A 21028-nucleotide genomic window follows, 5' to 3' on the forward strand; every position below is an offset into this window, starting at 1 on the left:
TATTAGTAGAGTGGCAGCATAGACTGTTTACATAAATGGACGTAGCTGACACGTTCCAAACAGGAAGTGATCATAGGTGCACTTATTATAGACTCCAATTCACTTTCTATTGAAAAACTGTGTCCTCTCTCTGTATCTGCTGCTTCAGACTCGTCATTTTGGTCTTAAATGTTTGTATTAACTACATGATCCTGGGGTTTTTGGGTAATTTTGAGTTTATCTTTTCCATTTTTGTAGTTATATTAAGGGGGTTTGTTTTGTTTTTTACTTTTTTTTTTTGTTATTTTAAGAGTTTGTTGTTTTTTTTTGTTTTTTTGCTAGTTATTTTGAGTAATTTATTTCTTTTTTTTGTTATTTTGGGTTTATTTTTTTGTGTCCCCTCTCTTATTAACCTGCTCTACATTATTCTGGGAGTTTTGAGTTATTTTGAGTTTTTCCATTTTTTTTTAGTTATTTTGATTTTTATTTTTTTTAATTATTATTATTTTGAGTTTATTGGGGTTTTTTTTTTTACTTATTTTTTGTTATTGAGGTTGTTTTTTTTCTTTTTTTAGTTATTTTGAGTGAATTTTTATTTATTTTTTTTATTTTGAGTTTATTTTTTGTTTTTTGTCTCCTCTCTCTGTCTCTGCTGCTTCAGACTCATTCTGGTCTTAAATGTTCGTATTAACCCTCTACATGATCCTGGTGTTTTTATTTCACTATTGTGTCTGTAAATCAAGATATGAACATTAAAAACAGACAAATCAGGCGCCGTCTTTCCTCGAGGTCACTCCCGTTAGCGTTAGCAACAGGTTTGATTGACAGCGTTGCTAAGTGCGGGCGGAAAGGGGCGTTACCTTCAACAGCCTCGCTCCGGATTGGCTCTTTGGTTGCTATGATAATCTCGATCAGAATTCTAAATATAGAACTCTGCTCCAAATTTACCGCTATAACTGTTAGCCTCGATGAACTTCATTTGACTGGAGCTGAACGCTGTGACGTCACACTCAGTTTTTTTTGACAAACCTACGCAGGGAAGTCAACAGGATTGGACAAAAGGTCAAATCAAAAGGTCTTAGGGGCCCAAAACTGGACCCTTCTCCTAAAAAGTTATATTAGACGGGGCCAATGTGAGACTTTTTGCCCCAAATCCTCAAATTTCTATCGACGGGCCACATTATTAGATCCACAAGAATGAATCAACCAAGTTTTCGACATAATTAGACATAATATTTTCACATTTATACTTAACGTTGTGCATTATTATTCATAATTCTATATCATTATGAGTATTGTCACTGTCTGGCGTAGCTCAACATAGATCATTTGGATTGGTTTAAATTCAATCCAGAAAAACATCGCAAGAGAAGCACTTTTTAGCTTAATCTTTTGGCATTAGATCTTGTCCCGTCGATACTGCTAATCTACGACGTTTAGCCAACTCGATGCGAGGAGCAGTTAGCCCTGAACTCGACGCTAAACGGTCAAAATCAATGGACAAACGCTCCGCCGACCGCGCCGCCGTCGCTATGTAAACACGCGATATAATTTGAGTTGAGACAAGTTTCTGAAGCATTACGTTCACTTTTCATTTTTCAGCTTCTTTTCAAACTGTGTATTTTCGCGTCTTTCTTTTGTTAACAGCCCTTCCATAAGAGTGACCCCTGCGCCGCACTGTACAGCGTTTATTACAACGAAAACAATGGCGGGAATCATAACAATACCTGCGACGAGCGTTGATTGACAGGACATTAACGTGCGAACGGGAGAAGGGAAATATCAGCGTGACAGTGTAATTGCTCAGGCTTTATCTGCGCGCGCACAGTCGACATTATGGAAGTTAGACGGTGTTTAATATAGAAAAATAACAGGGCTTAACCGGATCCCAACAAAAGGACGCAACCTCCTTCCAAAAAGCCAACGCCTGACCAATTTCATTACACGGCCCAGCACTGCTCCGGGACCCACTTTGTTCTCCTAAAGGCCTCGTTTTACAGCTAAAGGGACTCGGAGGGAGGGACGACGGGAGGGCGTTTGGACTGCGGAGGTTAAGTGACGCCGTGTGTGCTGACTCCTGCAGGTTTTAGCCAAGTTTGAGATGCAGAAATAATTTAGAACATTGTGACTAGACTTTTTTGGGGGGTTTTTTCCAATAGAGATGTCCAATGTCATACAAAGATCATTCGCAAGTCCAACAGTGAACGCCCACGTCTGCGTTCTGGGAGTAATATTCACATTTTTGACGATATACTTTCTGAAAATAATAATTTGAACGCTTCTCGCTCAAGGCTGATCCGTTATGTGATCTATAATTTACTTAAAATCTGTTTTGGAAACTTACAAAACCTTTATAGACTAAGTTATTAAGCTAGTTCGTTGTTTTTGTGTCCGTTTCTTTCGTCATGTCATAATTTGTCGTGACCCTTTTGTTTAAAATCCTGCACGTTAACCTTTTGTTTCATATTTTAGATCTTTTGTTTAGTTTACTCTTACAACTTTGTTCACTTTACCATTTTTCCATCTTGGCTTTTGTGCTACTTTTCTTACCCTAAACGAGCTGGGAAGCGGTTAACTTGAAAACTACCACTTGATGACATCACAAGGTGGAACAGAGCGTTTTGAGCTTTGGAAATGTAAAGGACTAATAATAAAGAGTTACTCAAACGTGTGAATGAAACAAAACACAACTCCTGGTCTGTTTCTGAGGGGGAAACAACATTATAACACGGATTAAAGAGTCAATTTTGCGCAAGTTATTAAAACATTTCCGTTAATTTTGCATTTTAACGATGCTTTTTGGACTTAAAACAACTGGGTTATAAATACACTTAACACACCTCACCCCCAGCGTCTGCGTAAACTGGCGTGTGAACGTCTTTTGCACCGTGGATCTGATCGTTCAATCAATTATGTCACGTCGAAAGCGTGATTCGAACCTCCAACTTTTAGATCAGTGGACAAACGCTCTACCAACTGAGCCGCTGTCGCAAATTAAGAATATTTTTGTTTTGCAGAGCCAGGATTGTATAAAAGTCTTTGTTTATGAAAAGATTACGCAATATGACTTAACAAATCTCCATTATTATTATTCTTATTTTATTATTATATTATATTTGTATTTTTTTAATATTTGTATTTTATTTTATTTTTTATTTGTATTTATTTTGTATTTTTTTTACATTTTTATTTTATTTTTTATTTTATTTTTTTGTATTTTTTTGTATTTTTTTATTTTATTTTATTTTATTTTTTTTACCTTTTCCCCATCCATATTCTCTATACCTCCTTATTTGTACAGCACAATTTGGACACAAGGTAATTCAAAGAGCTTTACAGAATAAAAACGACATTAAAATCACACAAATAAAACTCAAAACATAAATAATCATCATAAAATTACCATTAAAACAGAAAAAAAATTTGTACAGTAAAAAAAAAAAAAAAAAAAAGTCCATACAATAACTCGTCATTTCTTTGGTGAAACTGCCCGACATCATCACAACACGTAACTTTATTCGGCCGTCGTCACAGTTCTGCTCCTGTGTGTCCTTGCTTTGGCTCTTCCTCATCATCCTCCTCTTCCTCACTTAGTCACAGACGATTTTCCAGCCGTTTAATCCTGATTAAGCCCGTGGAGTCCCAGCTGACGCCGCGCTGGCTCCGACGGCTCTGTGGACTGCAGTGGATATACTGACCCGGCGTCCACTCGGGGACTGGGCATTAAAGGTATGAGCCGCACTAAAGGCCAATTACAGCTGCTTATGTAATCGCACGTATGGACGACGCCGCGTTTGACCGTTGATCCGGAGGTTGTCAGTTCGAATCCCGCCCTCGACGTAAACTTCAACAGTACGTACATGTTCTCCGCTGGATCATCTGGTGATATTTAAGTCAGAAATTAAAAGAAATAAAAATTGTTGGTAGAATTTTTTCTTTCGTCGTGTCAATTTTTTTCTTTCGTCGTGTCAAATTTTTTCTTTCGTCGTGTCAAAATTTGTTTTTCTTTCATCATGTCAAAATTTTTCTTTTGTCGTGTCAAATTTTTTGTTTCTTCATGTCAAAATTTTTCTTTCATTGTGTCAAAATTAGTGTCTTATCGTGTCAAATTTTTTCTTTCGTGACAATTTTTTTTTCCATCTTGTCAAATTTTTTCTTTCGTCATGTCAATTTTTTTTATCGTGTCAAAATTTGTCTCTTGTCGTGTCAAATTTTTTCTTTCATCCTGTCATTTTTCTTTTGTCGTGTCAAATTTTGTTTCGTCATGTCAAATTTTTTCTTTCATCGTGACAATTTTTTTTCTCCATCTTGTCAAATTTTCTCTTTCGTCGTGTCAAAACTTGTCTCTCTCGTCGTGTCAAATTTAGTTTCTTAGTCAAACTCCCCCTTTTAAAACCCTGCACATTAACCTTTTGTTTCACATTGCTCATCTTTTGTTTAGTTTATCCTTTTACGACCTCGCTCATTAAATTACTTCTTACTTCACCATTTCTCCATCTTGGCTTTCGTGTTACGTCTCTTCGCCAACACCAGCTGGGTCGTAACTTTCTGCCCTGGAATCGCCAAACTCGACTAAAACAAAACGTCAACAAAAGGAGCTGTTCACTTGAAAACTCCCACTTGATGACATCACAAAGTAGAACAGAGCATATTGAGCTTTGGAGATGTACAGTCTAATCACACAAAACACAAGTCCAGGTCTGTTTTCGAGGAACGAACCGCATTATAACGTGGTTTAAAGAGTCAATTTTGCGTAATATAGAAGCCGCGATTGATAAAACTGTGACGGAAACAACACAATTTGATCAGGCACAAAATGGAGGCGTAAACGTTACCGCCGTGAAAAAGACCTGCGCTTCAGACCGGGGGGATAACGCAGACAGAAAATAGAGCCATTTAGACGGAGCGGAACGCAAGGTCCTGGCACCGTCTCCCTGCTGCGTCTACTCGCGCATTAAACAACCTCATTTCCCTCTGAAATTACTTAAGAGCAAAGTCGGCGTTCACCTGCTTTTTACGTTTGCCCAGTCGTAAAACAAGTCGTACAAAATCACCCAAAACATTCATTATTTCTGTCTCCACAATTGCCGCTTTCCCATTTGCTCTGACGCGACGATGCAAATTTCAAAATCGGAGGCCCATCAGACGCCGCCGCTAACTTTCCGATCGCGCGTAGCAGTTTACAAACTTCGGCGCGGGAAGTAGTTATTACGAGTGATGTGAACGGGCGCGCGCGGTTGTAAAGTGCGAGGGAGCTGTCGGGCGGGGTGATAAAACGGGGCGTGCGTCGCGTTCATTTACATCGCGCCGCGGCGATCCGTCACCGTGGAAACGAGTAAACAGCCAATATACCTGTCAGCGCTTTAGTATCCATCATCACCGGACCAGCCTCCCGCCGTGGCAGATTGAGTACGGCGGAGTCATTGTTCAAGCCCCGGTTTCAAAACAAGTACGCGGGTGTAAAACGAGCCGCGTCAGCAAACGGCGGCGAAAACGTTATTGATAGACGCGTAAAGTTAAATATGTTTTTACTCAACTGGTACAAAGTAAAGTCTTGTGCGTGCGTTTGACAGGTACAACATCAATTTGTCAAGTTAAAGGTAGTATTTTATCTGAGAGCGCAGTAAAAATAAAGCAGTATTTTATCTGAGAGCGCAGTACATTTAGGCGTTAGCAGTGATCTTTGTAGTGTTGTTAGCGCGTAAGCTAACAGTAACTTTAATACTATGAGAGACTGTGATGAAATTTGTGGGATTTTAAACAGTTTCGTTGTTTCTTTACGGGATAAAGGTGGCGGTAAGGTGGCTGAACCTTCGCCTCATAGCAAGAGAGTGCCGGGTTCGACTCCCCAAACACAAAGGCGTTTCTGTGAGGAGTTTGCATGTTTCTGCGCGTTTACTCCAAGAAATCCGGTTTTCCGCATCCATCCATCATTTTTTCAAAGCTGAGTTGCAAAGACAGCAGTATAAACAGGTAATACAACACTTTCCTTCACCCCAGACACTTCCTCCACCTCTCAAAGACGTTCCCAAACCAGTTAAGAGGACGCTTCTTGAACAAACGCTCGAGCTACTTCAGCTGTTTTTTCCGGTTTTCTCGCCATCAAACCAAATCGTGCGTAGGTAAAATCGCCCAGCTAAGGTAGTCCGGATCAAACCTCGCTCAAGAAATGACGATGGGTCATGTGGGCGTGGCTCTGCGGCAATCACTACTCCTGACAGCTTGCCCTAACAGCACTGAAGGATGGATCAAACGTGCAGGACTAATTTCTCTACAGGTTCAATAAAGCGTACCTTAACTTCGCGGTAAAGAGTTTGATTTAGTACGCAGAGTGTGCAAATCCTCCTTGTATCGTCCAGAATACTGTTAGCACGGTGTAGCACTGGATGGACACGACAGGTTAAACACGCGCAGAGTAATTACAAGGCTGTTGGTGCTTGTTTAGAGGTGTGAAATGAGGACCAGATCGGCCGATAATCCCAGACACGCTTTAGTCCGGTTTGTAGTTTGTAGCACTCCGTCTCGAGTCCTCATCCCTCGCGCTGATAAGTCCGAGACGAGATGGATTTCCTGTCTCCTCGCTCGTCTCCGAGTAGAAATAAATACAATAAAACGTTTCCAGACCGGCCCAGGATCAGTGGGACTCGCCGGTCGGTAACATGATGCAAGGCTCGCGAAAGGGTACGGCCCGGAAATCAGAGGAAGCAACGATTCATTCCTCGACCTGGAGTTTGATCCAAATGAGATCGATGTGAAAGTAAGAGGAGGTGGAGGAAGAGGTGGAGGGCAGATGTGATGGACAGATAATCAGATGAGAGGGAAGATAGAGACAGGTAATTGGCAAAGACTTCTGGGAAGACGTGGGTCGTGTAAACACATATTTAGACAGTTTTTTTTGTGGTTAAAGGTCAGAAACGATAGCGACAACTGATCCTGAAGGTTGGTTCAAATCCCACTCTCGACGTAAAGATCGTTGGTTGAGCGGTTGAGGTAAATGCTGTTGTTGTGTCGTTGAGCAAGTCCCTTAACCCTCCTTACCCTGAATATCGATGTACAGTCAACGAAAACTAACACACAAATGCAAACTTGGGACTAAACGTAAGTCAAATGATCACTTTGGGCGACATGAGGAGGCGGCTTACGCAGAAAAAAACGTAATAAAAATCAGCGTCCATGTCCAGAACTGCATTTTTGTAAAGTTATTTCCATTTGAGCAACGTTTACATTAGGGGCGTCCAAACTTTTCACTGAAACATACTTGAAGCGGAGGGCCACAAACCAGTGTCGATACAGCGAGTCAAATATATTGTACCTTTAATACGACTTAGAAGAAGATACTTAGTACTTAGAAGATTATTTTTAGGTCTGTGTCACTAAGCAATGTGATATTACTCAGGTTATAGAAGTAGAATTGCTTCAGTTTGTACTAAAAAATACTTCTTGATCAATTGGGCCAGTTTGGAGAAGGCGTCAGGGCCGAAAAAAATTGGTCTGAGGGCCGCATTTGGCCCCGGGGCCGTAGTTTGGACGGCCCTGGTTTACACGTTCAGGCCTATTTGCCAACTCTCCTGCCGGGTGGTGAAAAGTATCAGTCCACTCAGGTGTGTCCCGCCCACCTGTGACCCCCGGGGGCCCCACTGGACTAAACCAGAACAGACAAGACGCTGAGGTAAACAAGAGGAAATTAGACAAAACTAATTAGCAAAACATGAAATATTCCATCCATCTATTTTCTTCCTCTTGTCTAGGGTTGGGTCGCGGGGGCAGCAGTCTAAGCAGGGACTCCCAGACTTCCCTCACCCCAGACACGTCCTCCAGCTCCTCCGTTGGGGGTCAGCCAAGACACAAAAATCTTACATAGCAAAAATATATACATTCAATATGCAAATTAACCCAAAAAATAAACTGACAAACTCATTTCACAACTAAAATAATAAACTAACCTTAGAACAAAACAAAAATAAACACATAGCTTCTACAGTGTGTGAACGGGTGTAAAGTTTGAGTTCCTTCGAGGTGGAAAAGAGCTGTGTCCGTTCACAATTAAGTGTTGCATATATGTTCTATGTTGTTTTTAGTTTTTTTAAATATAAAAACATATCTGGGCTAACTCTGCTTTACGGTTTGGTTTCAATATCACCATTTATAATCTATATTTATCTTGTGAGACTCTGTGGGTCGTATAAACAGCAGATATCACATAACCAAGAATAACACTTCCATTATGGGTCCGTTTCCTTAATGTAAAATGAAAATATGAGCGAATCGTTTGGCACAGAACAGAAACACTATTATGACCCTCAGCGTCCAGTCTAAACCGGCAGTGACACCTCCATGGCACAATGTGTTGGTTTGTGTATCAGTAATTACGATGAGCGTCGTGTGGGCGCCGCCGTCGCTTCCTCCAAACCATTTTCACACTTAAACAAATCCCCTCCAGCGTCTCCCAGGTGTTCTTAATGTGGAATAACACACCATTTACTCACAGCCTTATTATGGCTAATGGCTTTTGAAAGTAAACCCTGCAACGCCATCGTAGCCTTTTATTTCGTTCTCGATGGCGTTTGTTCTCAATAATCTTCACGTTTAGTCTCATGCGGTATGGAGAGCGTCGTGAAAAAAAAAAAAAAAACAAGCAGGGAAGTTGCCCGGGCGATTAAAGTTTTAAGAGCAAAATGGAGCCAGCGGAGCGTTAACGGAGTGTTTGCAGAGGAAAGAGGCGCCATTTTGCCGCGGAGAGGTCAAAAGGGCAAACGGGACGAGGGGGGGGGGGGAGGGGGGGCGACAGACAAATGGAACTAAACAAGTGGAAGTGTTTTTTTGGACTGGAGTGAAGAAACAAAGAGAGAAATGAAAGGGTTGACCTGACGGAGCGAGACAGAGTGAGACTGAGACTGTGGGAGTGAGAGTGAGGGTGAAACTGTGGGAGTGAGTGAGACTGTGGGAGTGAGAGTGAGACTGTGGGAGTGAGAGTGAGACTGTGAGAGTGGGAGTGAGAGTGAGACTGTGGGAGTGAGAGTGAGACTGTGGGAGTGAGAGTGGGAGTGAGAGTGAGACTGTGGGAGTGAGAGTGAGACTGTGAGAGTGAGACTGTGAGAGTGAGACTGTGGAAGTGAGTGAGAGAGAGTGAGACTGTGGGAGTGAGGGTGAGACTGTGGGAGTGACTGAGACTGGGAGTGAGAGTGAGACTGGGAGTGAGAGTGAGACTGTGGGAGTGAGAGTGGGAGTGACTGAGACTGTGGGAGTGACTGAGACTGGGAGTGAGACTGTGGGAGTGAGAGTCTGTGGGAGTGAGAGTGAGACTGTGGGAGTGAGAGTGAGACTGTGGGAGTGAGAGCGAGGGTGAGACTGTGGGAGTGCGCTGGTTTGGAGTGAGGCAAAAAGTGGAGAAGTTCAAGTCCGTGTAAGAATATGTGGTTTTAAAAGTACTGAACCTGATTTTTATATTATTACATCATCAGGAGTAGTAGTAGCAGTAACATTAGCATTAGCTTTAGGAGGAGTAACAGCAGTATTAGCAATAACATTAGCATTAGGAGTACTAGCATTAGTAGTATTAGCTTTAGTAGTTGCAGTAGTAGCATTAGCAGTATTAGCAATAGCATTAGTAGCAGCAGCTTCTTTTATGACAACAATAAAAATCTTGATCTTTTACTCTGTTAAAACATGAAATACAGAACTAGTAAAGTCAATTTTAAACATTTTGCTGTGGTCATTTGGAGCGTCCTAAGTATTCACCATGATGAGTTTATAAGAGATTTTCCACAACTTTCAGAAGCCAGAGTGGAGTTTTGGCCTCATGCTAATGCTAATGCTAACAACAACTAGCATTTCTTTCATTTGTGTCTTGTCCATCTTGAACTATATGAAGCATTTTTGAGTGTCATAAAAAAGTGCTACACAAGTGTTACGTACTATTATTATTATCATTATTAGCATGCCAAATCATGCACTTCCTGATGAATGGATAATAGATCTTAAATCTTAATAATTCGATGCAGACGGGGCGCAGTGGAGTTAGTTTGACCTCACAAGCTTCTTATACAACACATTTGTACTGGGGAAAGATAAATTTGGTTGAATACGTGAAAAAAATGCGGTACTGGCCCTTTAAATTTACCAAAAAAAGGTTTAAATTTGCCTAATTAGGTCGGATTAATGCGTCAATAACGAGACATAGTAGTGGTATTTGGGTATTTTTGTTATAATCTGGTCAAAATCACAAGGTCCAATAAAGAAGAGCTCCTCAAGTGCGCGTCTCCAAGTGAACGCATTCGTTAAAAGCTAATCCAACACTGAAGTAATGCCATTTCAATATTAATAGGCCTGACCAGAGTGATTCATTTGGGTCATTATTTCTCGTATTAAATGGCCAGTCACGCTGATGATACACGAGCCTAATGCTTCCACAGTGTACAGCTCTGATGCACATCCAGATACGTCTCATCTCTCTTAAAACGAGCCTCACTTCTATGGAGATGTACTGGCTTTATTACTCATGCAGTATTCATGCCAACCTAAACATTAGAAGAGAAGACGACAGACTAAAACGAGTCGATACGGCCAGAGTTTCTCAAACGGTGGCGCCCAAACTCGACTTTAGTTCAAGCGTTTGTTTAAAAGTCGCATTTTACACCATTTTCTGATCTATTTTATAACGTTTCCTCGTCACAAACGCTGGATAATTTCAACCAATCTCTACTGAACTAAAGCTAAAGGTAGCCGTTAGCTTGAAAGCTACCACTTCATGACATCACGAGGTGGAACAGAGCGTTTTGAGCTACGAAGATGTACAGACTTCAACGTTATCGCTCACTTTCTAAATCCTAAACATTACATTTCACAATATTCTAAGGCCAGAGTGGAGTTTTGCCGTTGTGCCGCTGTTAGCAACTAGCATGCTAACATTAAACCAGCATTATTTTCGGATTTGCGGTTGATTAGTTAGACGCAGAAAGCACACGCCGGTCTCATTTTGACCCCAAGGATTTGATTAAAGTTTAACGTGTTTTCCTGATTATAAGTCGCACTTTTTTCATAGTTTGACCGGGTGTGACATATATGTGAAATAAATGTTTTTTTCTTCATTATTATGCCTTTTTTGGTTCGTGCGACGTATACTCCAGTGCGACTTATATGTGAAATGTGTTTTTTTCTTCATTATTTTATATTTTTGGCTGGTGCGACTTATACTCCAGTGCAATTTATATGTGAAATAAATGGGTTTTTTTTAATTATTATGCATTTTTTTGGTTCATGCGACTTATACTCCAGTGCGATTTATATGTGAAATGTGTTTTTTTTTTTTATTATTATGTATTTTTTGGTTCGTGCGACGTATACTCCAGTGCGACTTATGTGAAATGTGTTTTTTTCTTCATTATTATGTATTTTTAGCTGGTGCGAGTTATACTCCAGTGCGATTTATATGTGAAATAAATGTTTTTTTCTTCATTATTTTACATTTTTTGGCTAGTGTGACTTATACTCCAGTGCAATTTATATGTGAAATGTGTTTTTTTCTTCATTATTATGTATTTTTGGCTGGTGCGACTTATACCTCAGTGCAATTTATATGTGAAATAAATGTTTTTTTCTTCATTATTTTACATTTTTTGGCTAGTGTGACTTATACTCCAGTGCAATTTATATGTGAAATGTGTTTTTTTCTTCATTATTATGTATTTTTGGCTGGTGCGACTTATACCTCAGTGCAATTTATATGTGAAATAAATGTTTTTTTTTAAAATTATTATGCCATTTTTAGCTGGTGCGACTTATACTCCAGTGCGATTTATATGTGAAATGTGTTTTTTTCTTGATTATTATGTATTTTTAGCTGGTGCGACTTATACTCCAGTGCGACTTATACTCTGAAAAATACGGTACTTCTGATTTTTGGATTTTGTCTTCCAGTTCAGTCCGGTTTTGGTGCTGGTTTACTTCTCATTTTGGACCTGTTGTGATCCTGGTACAGTCCTATCATCCCGTTTAAATCCTTATCTTAGACCTGAGATCACATTTAAAACCTTCACATTTCTGCTAGCATAAAAAAGTTACCCAAAAAACATACTTTTGCTTTGCCTATAGGGATGAAAGACGGAGTTTTCAAACAATACTTTCTGAAAGACTTTCTCAGTTTTACACACACACATATTTCTATAGAGTAAAATGGGTTTAAGAACCTCAGGTCACCTCAAAACTCCACAGACGACGCAGAGACATGAGCTGTAATGAAAGCGCGCTGCCTTGAGCTGAGCCGGCGGTGTCGCACAAAAATGACTGAAGAAACAAACAGGGCCAAAGCACACCTCCATAAATCCTGCTTCAGTAAACCCGACAGATACAGTGTCTTTTACTGCAACAAGGCCCATTCCATTTAAACAGCCGCCATTTCAACACTTACTAAAGATGATAGACTGCGAACAAAGGACAACCTCTTTGGCTTTCCAGAGAGGAATCGGCCGCGTTTTTTTGATGTATTTTTACTCTATTTTTACTCTGTTTATAAAGATTTACAACTAATCCAACACTGATGTTAGAACTGGACTAGAAATAACAATCGCAGACGCTAAAATCTGTCAAAAAAGTCGTTGGCGTGAATCATCGGTTTAATTAATCGTTTTGACAGCTGTTGCCACGCCCACTTTTTAGTTAGTCTCCAGTCAATCAAGAATTTCCATATTTCATGAGTTATAAAACCAAAAGATAAAATATGTGAATCCTGTTTGTCAGTTGTGCCCATAGAATGTTTATATAAATGGACGTAGCTAATGTGCTAGCCGTTGCGCTTTCAAACAGGAAGTGATCACGGACGCGCTTCCTGCTCCATCAACTCTGGCTCCAATTCACTTTACATTGAAAAACTGTGATTCAGACTCGTCATTTTGGTCTTAAATGTTCAGATTAACCCTCTACATGATCCTGTGGTTTTTATTTTGAGTTTATTTTTTCAATTTTTTTTTTAATGGTTATTTTGAGTTCTTTTTTTTTATTTTGAGTTTATTTTTTTGTTATTTTGAGTTTATTTTTTCATTTTTTTAATCATTATTTTTGTTCTTTTTTTATTTTGAGTTTATTTTTTAACTTTTTTTGTTATTTTGAGGGTTTTTTTTTTTGTTTTTTAGTTATTTTATTTTTTGTTTTTTGTGTCCTCTGTCTCTGCTGCTTCAGACTCATTTTGTTCTTAAATGTTCTTATTAACCCTCTACATGATCCTGCGTTTTTTTTTATTTCACTGTTGTGTCTGTAAATCAAGATATGAACATTAAAAACAGACAAATCAGACGACAGCAGCAGTGACAGTGAGAGGACACAGTTTTTCAATAAAAAGTGAATTGGAGCCAGAAATGTGTGCGGATCATTTGGATCATTTCCCGCTCTGGAACTGACAATTTTTACCGAACTAAAGGTAAAAGTAGGAGAAGCAAACTTGCAAAACTACCACTCGATGACATCACAAGGTGGAACGGAGCGTTTTGAGCGCTGGAGAAGAAGAGATAAATAAACCAGAGATACTCAAACATGCGTGAATGAAACAAAACACTAACGCTAACGACATTATGACACGATTTAAACCTCCATTTTGTGTAATATCGGACGTTGACTTGGCGTTTTGATGGTTTGAGGAGACGTGGCGAGGGTTCGTTCGTGTCTTCCTCTCCCAGAAGGTGATGTCACACGTGCTGCAGTTCCGCGCTCACCTCCTCCATCTTCATCCACTCTCAGGTCCCACGGCGCAGGGGCCACCTGTCACCTCTTTAGCGCCCCCTCCATCTTGATTGGCCTTTTGCCTCTCCCTCTCTCTCTCTATCTCTCCTTTCAGCCTCCTACTGAGATGCATCCTTTCCTAACTCCTTAGCTCCTCTTCCTCCTCCTCCTCCTCCTCCCTTCACTGTCCGTCTCACTGTGGCTGGATGAGTGACATTTACCTACACTTTCTCTCTCTCTTAATGTCTGTGACTCTCTCAGTCTGGATAAGTGACATTTCTGTCATTTCTTTCCCTCCATTACTCTCTCCTCTATCGCTCTTTCTCATCTCTCTCTCTCTCTTCCCTCTCTCTCCTGACTCTATACTCTTTTTTCTCCTCTTTCTTCTTTCCTCCTGTTTTCTCTCCTCTTTCTCCCCCTGCCCTGTCTTCTCCCTCTGCCTCTACCAATCTCTCCCCTCTCTCACCTTTCTCTCCCCCTCCATCTTCCCCTCTCTCCTCCTCTCTCCCCATATCTCTCTCCCTCCGTCTCCTCACTCATCTGTCCTTTCTCCCTCCTCTTCCAGTCTCTCCCTCTCTCTCCCAATCCCCCTCTCCCCCATCTCTCCTCTCTTTCTCTCTCCCGTCCACTTCTCTTCCCCTTTCTCTCCCTTTCCTCTCTCCCTCTCTTCCTCCTTCCCTCTCTCTCCCCTTTTTTCTCTTTCCCCATCTCTGTCCTCTCCGTCTCCCCCTCTCTTCCTCCCCGTCCCTCTGCCCCTACACCTCTCTCCTCCTCTCCCCTTTCTCTCTCCCCCGTGTCTCACCTCTCTGTCTCCCCCTCTCTCTCCTTCCCTCTCCCTCTCTTTCTCCTCTGTTGAGTAGTGTCTCTCCCCCCTCTGTTGGCTCACATCTCTCCTCCTCTCCCTCTCTCCTCCTCTTCCTCCCCCTCCATTGTGTAGCGTCTCTCCCCCTCTCCTCCTCTCCCCCTCTCCCTCTCTCCTCCCCCTCTCCCTCTCTCCTCCCCTCTCTCCCCCTCTCCCTCGTGTAGCCCCTCTCTCCCCCTCTCCTCTCTCCTCCCCCTCTCTCCCTCTCTCCCCCTCTCCCTCTCTCGTGTGCGCGGCGGGAGATAAACACGTCTTTGTGAAAATGCCAAACATAATTCCACACAACTCAAGTGTCAAACGAGTAAAAGTCCAAGTTTCTGCTGTGAGCGGTTTCTTAAAAGGTTACACTATTTTTACTGCACATGTGTCGTTGTTACGTGTCGTCGTTACGTGTCGTTGTTACGTGTCGTCGTTACGTGTCGTCGTTACGTGTCGTCGTTACGTGTCCATGTGACCTGCAAACGCAAAATTACACCGGAAAAAACACAAAAAAAATGATTTTCTCCTCTGAATCTATTTCCTCGTGTGTTTATCAGGGTCATCAGGAAACACAGAGCAGATTCACCACGACAGTTTCGACGTGTGTGTTATTTCTCGTAATGACAGACGCGCCGACCGACGAAAAACAAAATGGCGTTTTCGTTTTCAAACCTTGGTAATGATCCTAATGTTTTTTTTTCCTGCAGTCAAACCAAGAACCTGGTGAAACGTATATGTAAAGCAACGTGTTGAGGTGTTTTTTAATAATAGACACGTCCAAAGACGATCCAAAACTTTATCGTTTACGCTGAAAAAAACGACACTGAAATCTATTTGTATGTTTTTGTGTTGATTATTATTAAAATGTGGCTAAACCTGTGATTGACCAACATGGAAATCACAGTTTTAGACACATGTTTCATACTTTTATCCAGCACTTTTCCACTTTCAGGGCTTTAAAATCAAGAAACCACATTCACACAGAGTACACAGACGCCAAACGACAAAACGACAACGATAAAAGAGTTTAGAGTTATTTTAAGTTTATTTTTTCCTTTTTTTTTTTTTTTTTTTTTTTAGTTATTTAGTGGGGTGGGGTTTTTTGTTACTTATTGTTTGTTATTTAGAGTATTTTACTTGTTTTGAGTTAATTTTAGATTTTTTTTTTAATTATTTTGAGTTTATTTTTTGTTTTTTGTGTCTCTCTCTCTCTGCGAGTTTTCAATTATTTTGAGTTAATTTTTTATTTTTTATTTTTTTTTATTATTTTATTTTGAGGTTTTGGGTTTTTTTTTACTTTTTTTTTGTTATTGAGTTTTTTTAAATTCATTTTAACCTGTTTCATTTCAACCCGCTCTACATGATCCTGGGTTTTTTTATTTCACTATTTTGTCTCCCGCTAGCGTTGGCAACAGGTTTGATTGACAGCGTTGCTAAGCGTCTCCAACAGCCTCGCTCCTGATTGGCTCTTTTGTTGCTAGGCGGAATTCCAAACGCGCAACTCTGCTCTAAATTCGCCGTTCTAAAATGTTTTACCGGGCTGATCCTGCGGTAACGGCACTGGATTAGCTGCAAAAACGTATTTCAATATTATCGTTTATCGCACTTTAAAAATCGTTATCGTGACAAATGGAGTTTTAGCTCAAATCACCCACACCAGATTCTAAAGAACATAAGCAGGAAACGCATGAATAAATGAAACTGAGATAAAATTTTCTGAAAGGACAAGGACGGCCGCGGGGATCATCAATCTTACAAACATTTAGCGCTCTCCCACGCCGTCGGACGCCAAAATTAAACTCTTAAGTCGGCGCTGACAGCCTGTAAAGTGCACACTCCAGTTAAGTGAGGAATTAAAGTGGCGTTTGACTCGGATCACCTCATCGACGGCGCCCGGTTCACACCTCTCGGATCTAAACACGTCGTAAAGGAAAAAAAAAAAAGACAGATTTGTGAAGAAACAGCTGAAATACTGGGTGGTCGTCGTGCGATCGTTGGCGCTCGGTTCACGGTGGAAGAGGAGACGAGCGCTCGAGCTGCGTTTAAGTGAGGTCTGGAAAAAGGAGACGCACATATGAAACCGACGCTCCCGGGATATAAATAATCCTCCGTGTCTGTGGAGTGACGTCCTAATGGCGAATTAATCACTCCTCGAGAAACACTTATCGCCACGGTGATAAAACACCAAGAAAAACACCAAGAAAAACACCAAGAAAAACACGAAGAAAAACACGAAGAAAAACACGACAGGCCCTTTGTGATTTAGATCATGAGAATGTGAAAGGTCACTGCATTTAATGAACGACAAACTGAAGACTGAGTACTACAGTTTATAATACTACTACTACTACTACATACTACTACTACTACTACTAACACAACCAGGGCTAAACAGGACTAAACCAGGACTGAACCAGGACTAAATCAGGGCTAAACCGGGTCTATATCAGGACTAAACCACGACTAAACCAGGGCTAATCCTGGACTAAAACAGGACTGAACCAGGACTAAACCTGGACTAAACCAGGACTAAACCTGGACTAAACCAGAACTAGACCAGGACTAAATCAAGACTAAATCAGGACTAAACCAGGACTAAACCAGGACTAAATCAAGACTAAACCAGGACTAAACCAGGACTAAACCAAGACTAAATCAAGACTAAACCAGGACTAAACCAGGACTAAATCAAGACTAAACCAGGACTAAACCAGGACTAAACCAGGACTAAACCAGGACTAAATCAAGACTAAACCAGGACTAAACCAGGACTAAATCAAGGCTAAACCAGGACTAAACCAAGACTAAACCAGGACTAAACCAGGACTAAACCAAGACTAAACCAGGACTAAATCAAGACTAAACCAGGGCTAAACCAGGGCTCAACCAGGGCTAAACCAGGACTAAACCAGGTCTAAACCAGCTCTTAACATGTTGAATCAGTGTTTGACTTTTGTTCAGTTTAAACCTTGATCATTCTTCCTGAAGATGTGACTCAGACCTCGACTTTGTCCGTGTTTAAATCCTCCAAACGTTCCTGTGAGGGTTTTATTCTGCCTCTTCTTCTGTTTTAATGCTAATTTTATGATGATTATTTCTGTTTTGATTTGTTTGCATTGTGATTTTAATGTCTCTTTTATTCTGTAGAGCACTTTGAATTACTTTGGGTACAAATTGTGCTATACAGATAAACTCGCGTTGCCTTTAGCTAGTCGCCAGTATCATCATCGCACAAAAAAAGTTTCATTAGTTGGTGCCAGTCTGCCAGAAGCACAATCCGTCTTACAAAACAGGAGCTGGAGTTTGTTTAGCTCGACAAACGCTTCATTTTGCTTACAAAGAAAAGTGTCCATTTATCTCAATTCTCTCCGCAAACGTTGCCTTTTAACAGCGAGTCAATGCGTTAGCCTGTAGCCACATTAGCATAACAGCTACTACGATGATCCGTACGCAACATGACCCAATTATAAAGTGTGTGAAAGGACCCGGCAGCACCAAAAACACACATTTAATAATCTATTTGAAAACCCGAGCACCTTCCAAACCTTTAAAAAAAAAAAAAAACAACGTTATCCAACACGACGCGAACAGAACAGACACAAAACTATTTTTAATTAGCTGATGTGCTATCGCTCACTCCGCGGCGCAGCCTTGAATCCCTACAGCAGATTTGCAGCCTAATATAGAGGTACGTTTATGCCAAGCACCCAACGCTAACGCAGGCAAGTGCTCAAGCTAGCAGATGGTCACGGAGATAAGACATCGCTAACAACTAGATTCAAAAGTCACATTCCAACGCCGCTGTTTATTTTAAAGCTAACTGCGGCGTTTAGGGTTCTGTCTGACGCTAGCGCTGAGAGACAATCGCAAAACGCTTCAAAAGTTCCGGATAAAACGGCAACAACTTGAGCAAAACTGATTCTAGAATGTGATCGTCTCAAAGCCAAGTATCAACGTATCGATACCGACTGAGGTAAAGTGTTGAATATCAAGTAAAAATAATACAATTTTGTCGATTTTTGAGATAAATTTGAGTTAGCTTACACGTTTTTTAAATCAGTTTAAGATGAAATTGGGTAAAAATAATGATGATTTCTCTTTGCAAACTGGTCAAATTCTAGTATTTCCATTTTAATTCACGATAAACAATGATCGGTGTCGGTATCGGTTCGATATGTCAACACTTTGCCATAATATTACTCGGTATCGGATCGAAACAACGCTCACTGCATTCACGCCAAAACCATCGATCACGAACTTTAGCTCCTCAAAACAATCGCCAAAGCAGCAGCGGAGTACAAAGCCGGTCCGTCCTACCTTGACCCCTCGGACTCTGAATTCGGCCAGCGCGCGGCTCATCTTGGAGGACGCCGTTTGCAGGTCTTTGCCGCTGGCGATGACTTTGACGAGGAGGGAGTCGTAGTGAGGAGAGATGACCGCTCCCTGGAACGCCGACGCGCTGTCCAGACGGATGCCCATGCCCTCGCCGCTCCGGAAGACCTGGGAGACAAAGGAATGAGATGTTAGAAGGAGTAGGAAGTGATAAAAGGGGCTGGTTTTAAGACTCCGGGGGGGTGTAAACATGGCCGCCCATTGAAGTCAGCCGTGCTCGATGGCGGATGTCGACTTTAGCGGCTAGGAACATCCGCCCCTGAACCGTTGAGCCGTGAGACTTTGGAGAACGAAGGCGAATGAACGTATAAATTCTAAATGCTAATGTTTGCGCTTTCAGGAGTTTCTGAGCCATGTTCTAAACCTGCGGCTCGTTCAGTTTATGATCTGAAAATAGGTCAAAACTGCCACAAAATTAGACGTTTTTGAAAGCTGTAGGTGTCCTGTCAGCTGAACACGAGCACTTCATGATCACATTTCACTCTAAAATAAAAGAAAAACAAAAAATCCTTTCTGAGTAGGAGGAATTTTTCATTGTAGTACCTATGAGTGGCCACTAGTTCAACTCGCGACAGGTCTAAGCAGTAATAACCCTATCCCAGAGGTGCCCTAACTGTTTTTTTTTGTTGGTTTTTTTTAAATCGAGGGCTACAACTCAAAACATTCGAAGCAGAGGGCCACAGACGGTGATCAGTGCAGTGCGGTGCTTTACACACAGCTTTGACAGAGCCGCTGTGTGTTAAAAACTCTTCAAACACGTTCATTTTAGTGATGTTTGAGGTTATAGTCGGAGAAATAGTTTAATTTGCTTTTAAAAGTTCTGCTTATGATCAATTGGGCCGGTTCAGCGGGAGGCCTGAGGACCGATAAAAACTGGTCCGAGGGCCGCGTTTAGCCCCTGGGCCATAGTTTGGACACCCCTGGTCAGTTATTTTAATAGATCCATGGTTGGTTTCTGCTGGAGAATAGTCACGTAGGAGAGTAACATTTTTTGGGAGATTTAAAGACAATGGAGAGGTTTGTTCTGATAGTCCAAACGCCTCCTGATTTTATTATTGTGTCTTACGTACAAATAAAGCCAAATCCTTAACAATTAACATTAACAAAACACAACAGTGCAAACGTGTGTTACAAAATAGACTCATTTAAACAAACTCTTCCAGGCTTTACACAGAAGTGACCCCAACTTATAAACATTAAAATTAAACAACCATCTCATCTTGTGGTCGTCATCACTCCAGAACATCTCAGGGCTTTGAACGTTTCATCAAACACAGGATTTATAAAGAGGGAGAGAGGGAGAGAGAGGTAGAGGGGTAGGAGAGAGGGAGAGAGGGGGAGAGACGCTACACGAGGGAGAGGGGGAGGAGAGAGGGAGAGAGGGGGAGAGACGTGAGCCAACAGAGGAGAAAGAGGGGGAGAGGGAAGGAGAGAGAGAGAGGTGAGACACGGTGGGAGAGAGAAAAGGGGAGAGGAGGAGAGATACTAGCCAACAGTGGAGAGAGAGAGATGGGAAGGGAGAGGAGAGAGGGAGACAGGAGAGGAAGGGAGAGGGAAAGGGGAGAGGAGGAGAGAGGCGTAGGGGCAGAGGGACGGGGAGGAAGAGAGGGGGAGACTGAGAGGACAGAGATGGGGAAAGAGAAAAAGGGGGAGAGAGGGAAGGAGGAGGAGAGGGGGAGACAGAGAAAGAAAAAACGAGCTTCACTTTCCACTTCTCCGACTCACATAAACCTCTTTGTTCTTCAGGGGCCGGAGAAAACCTGAAGAATCCCTGTGGCAGCTGCGTCTCAATGATCTTTGGTTTCTACTCAAAAATGCATCAAATTTAGTCTTAAACGTATTTTTTAATTTAATATATGTTCGCTCTGCCACTCAGGGCGACTTAGACTTACTCCAAACACCTTTTTAGATACTCCATCGTCAGGTTAATTAATAATTCCACAAACTGAACATATCACACTTTCTTTGGATTAAGCACAAACATGACCACATCCCCCCTGTCCAATTCAGAATTCATTTTAAAATTCTGACGTTTTTAATGCACTCAATGGTCTTGCACCTTCTTATCTGTGTGACATTTTGTCCCCTCACCAGCCCAGCAGAGTC

At 41.4% G+C, this 21028-nt stretch overlaps 1 protein-coding gene across 1 annotated transcript in view; it reads right to left on the minus strand.

Annotated features, from left to right (window-relative positions):
* The window catches only part of LOC117385935 (pyruvate carboxylase, mitochondrial-like), a 683990-nt gene that overhangs the window by 362588 nt on the left and 300374 nt on the right, over positions 1-21028 (minus strand). The window contains exon 12 of the mRNA XM_033983216.2: positions 18848-19030. Coding sequence (XP_033839107.1) covers positions 18848-19030 — 183 coding nt within the window. The remainder of the gene's footprint in view (positions 1-18847; positions 19031-21028) is intronic.

The sequence above is a fragment of the Periophthalmus magnuspinnatus genome, chromosome 18, assembly GCF_009829125.3.
Source record: "Periophthalmus magnuspinnatus isolate fPerMag1 chromosome 18, fPerMag1.2.pri, whole genome shotgun sequence".
NCBI classification, from domain to species: domain Eukaryota; kingdom Metazoa; phylum Chordata; class Actinopteri; order Gobiiformes; family Gobiidae; genus Periophthalmus; species Periophthalmus magnuspinnatus.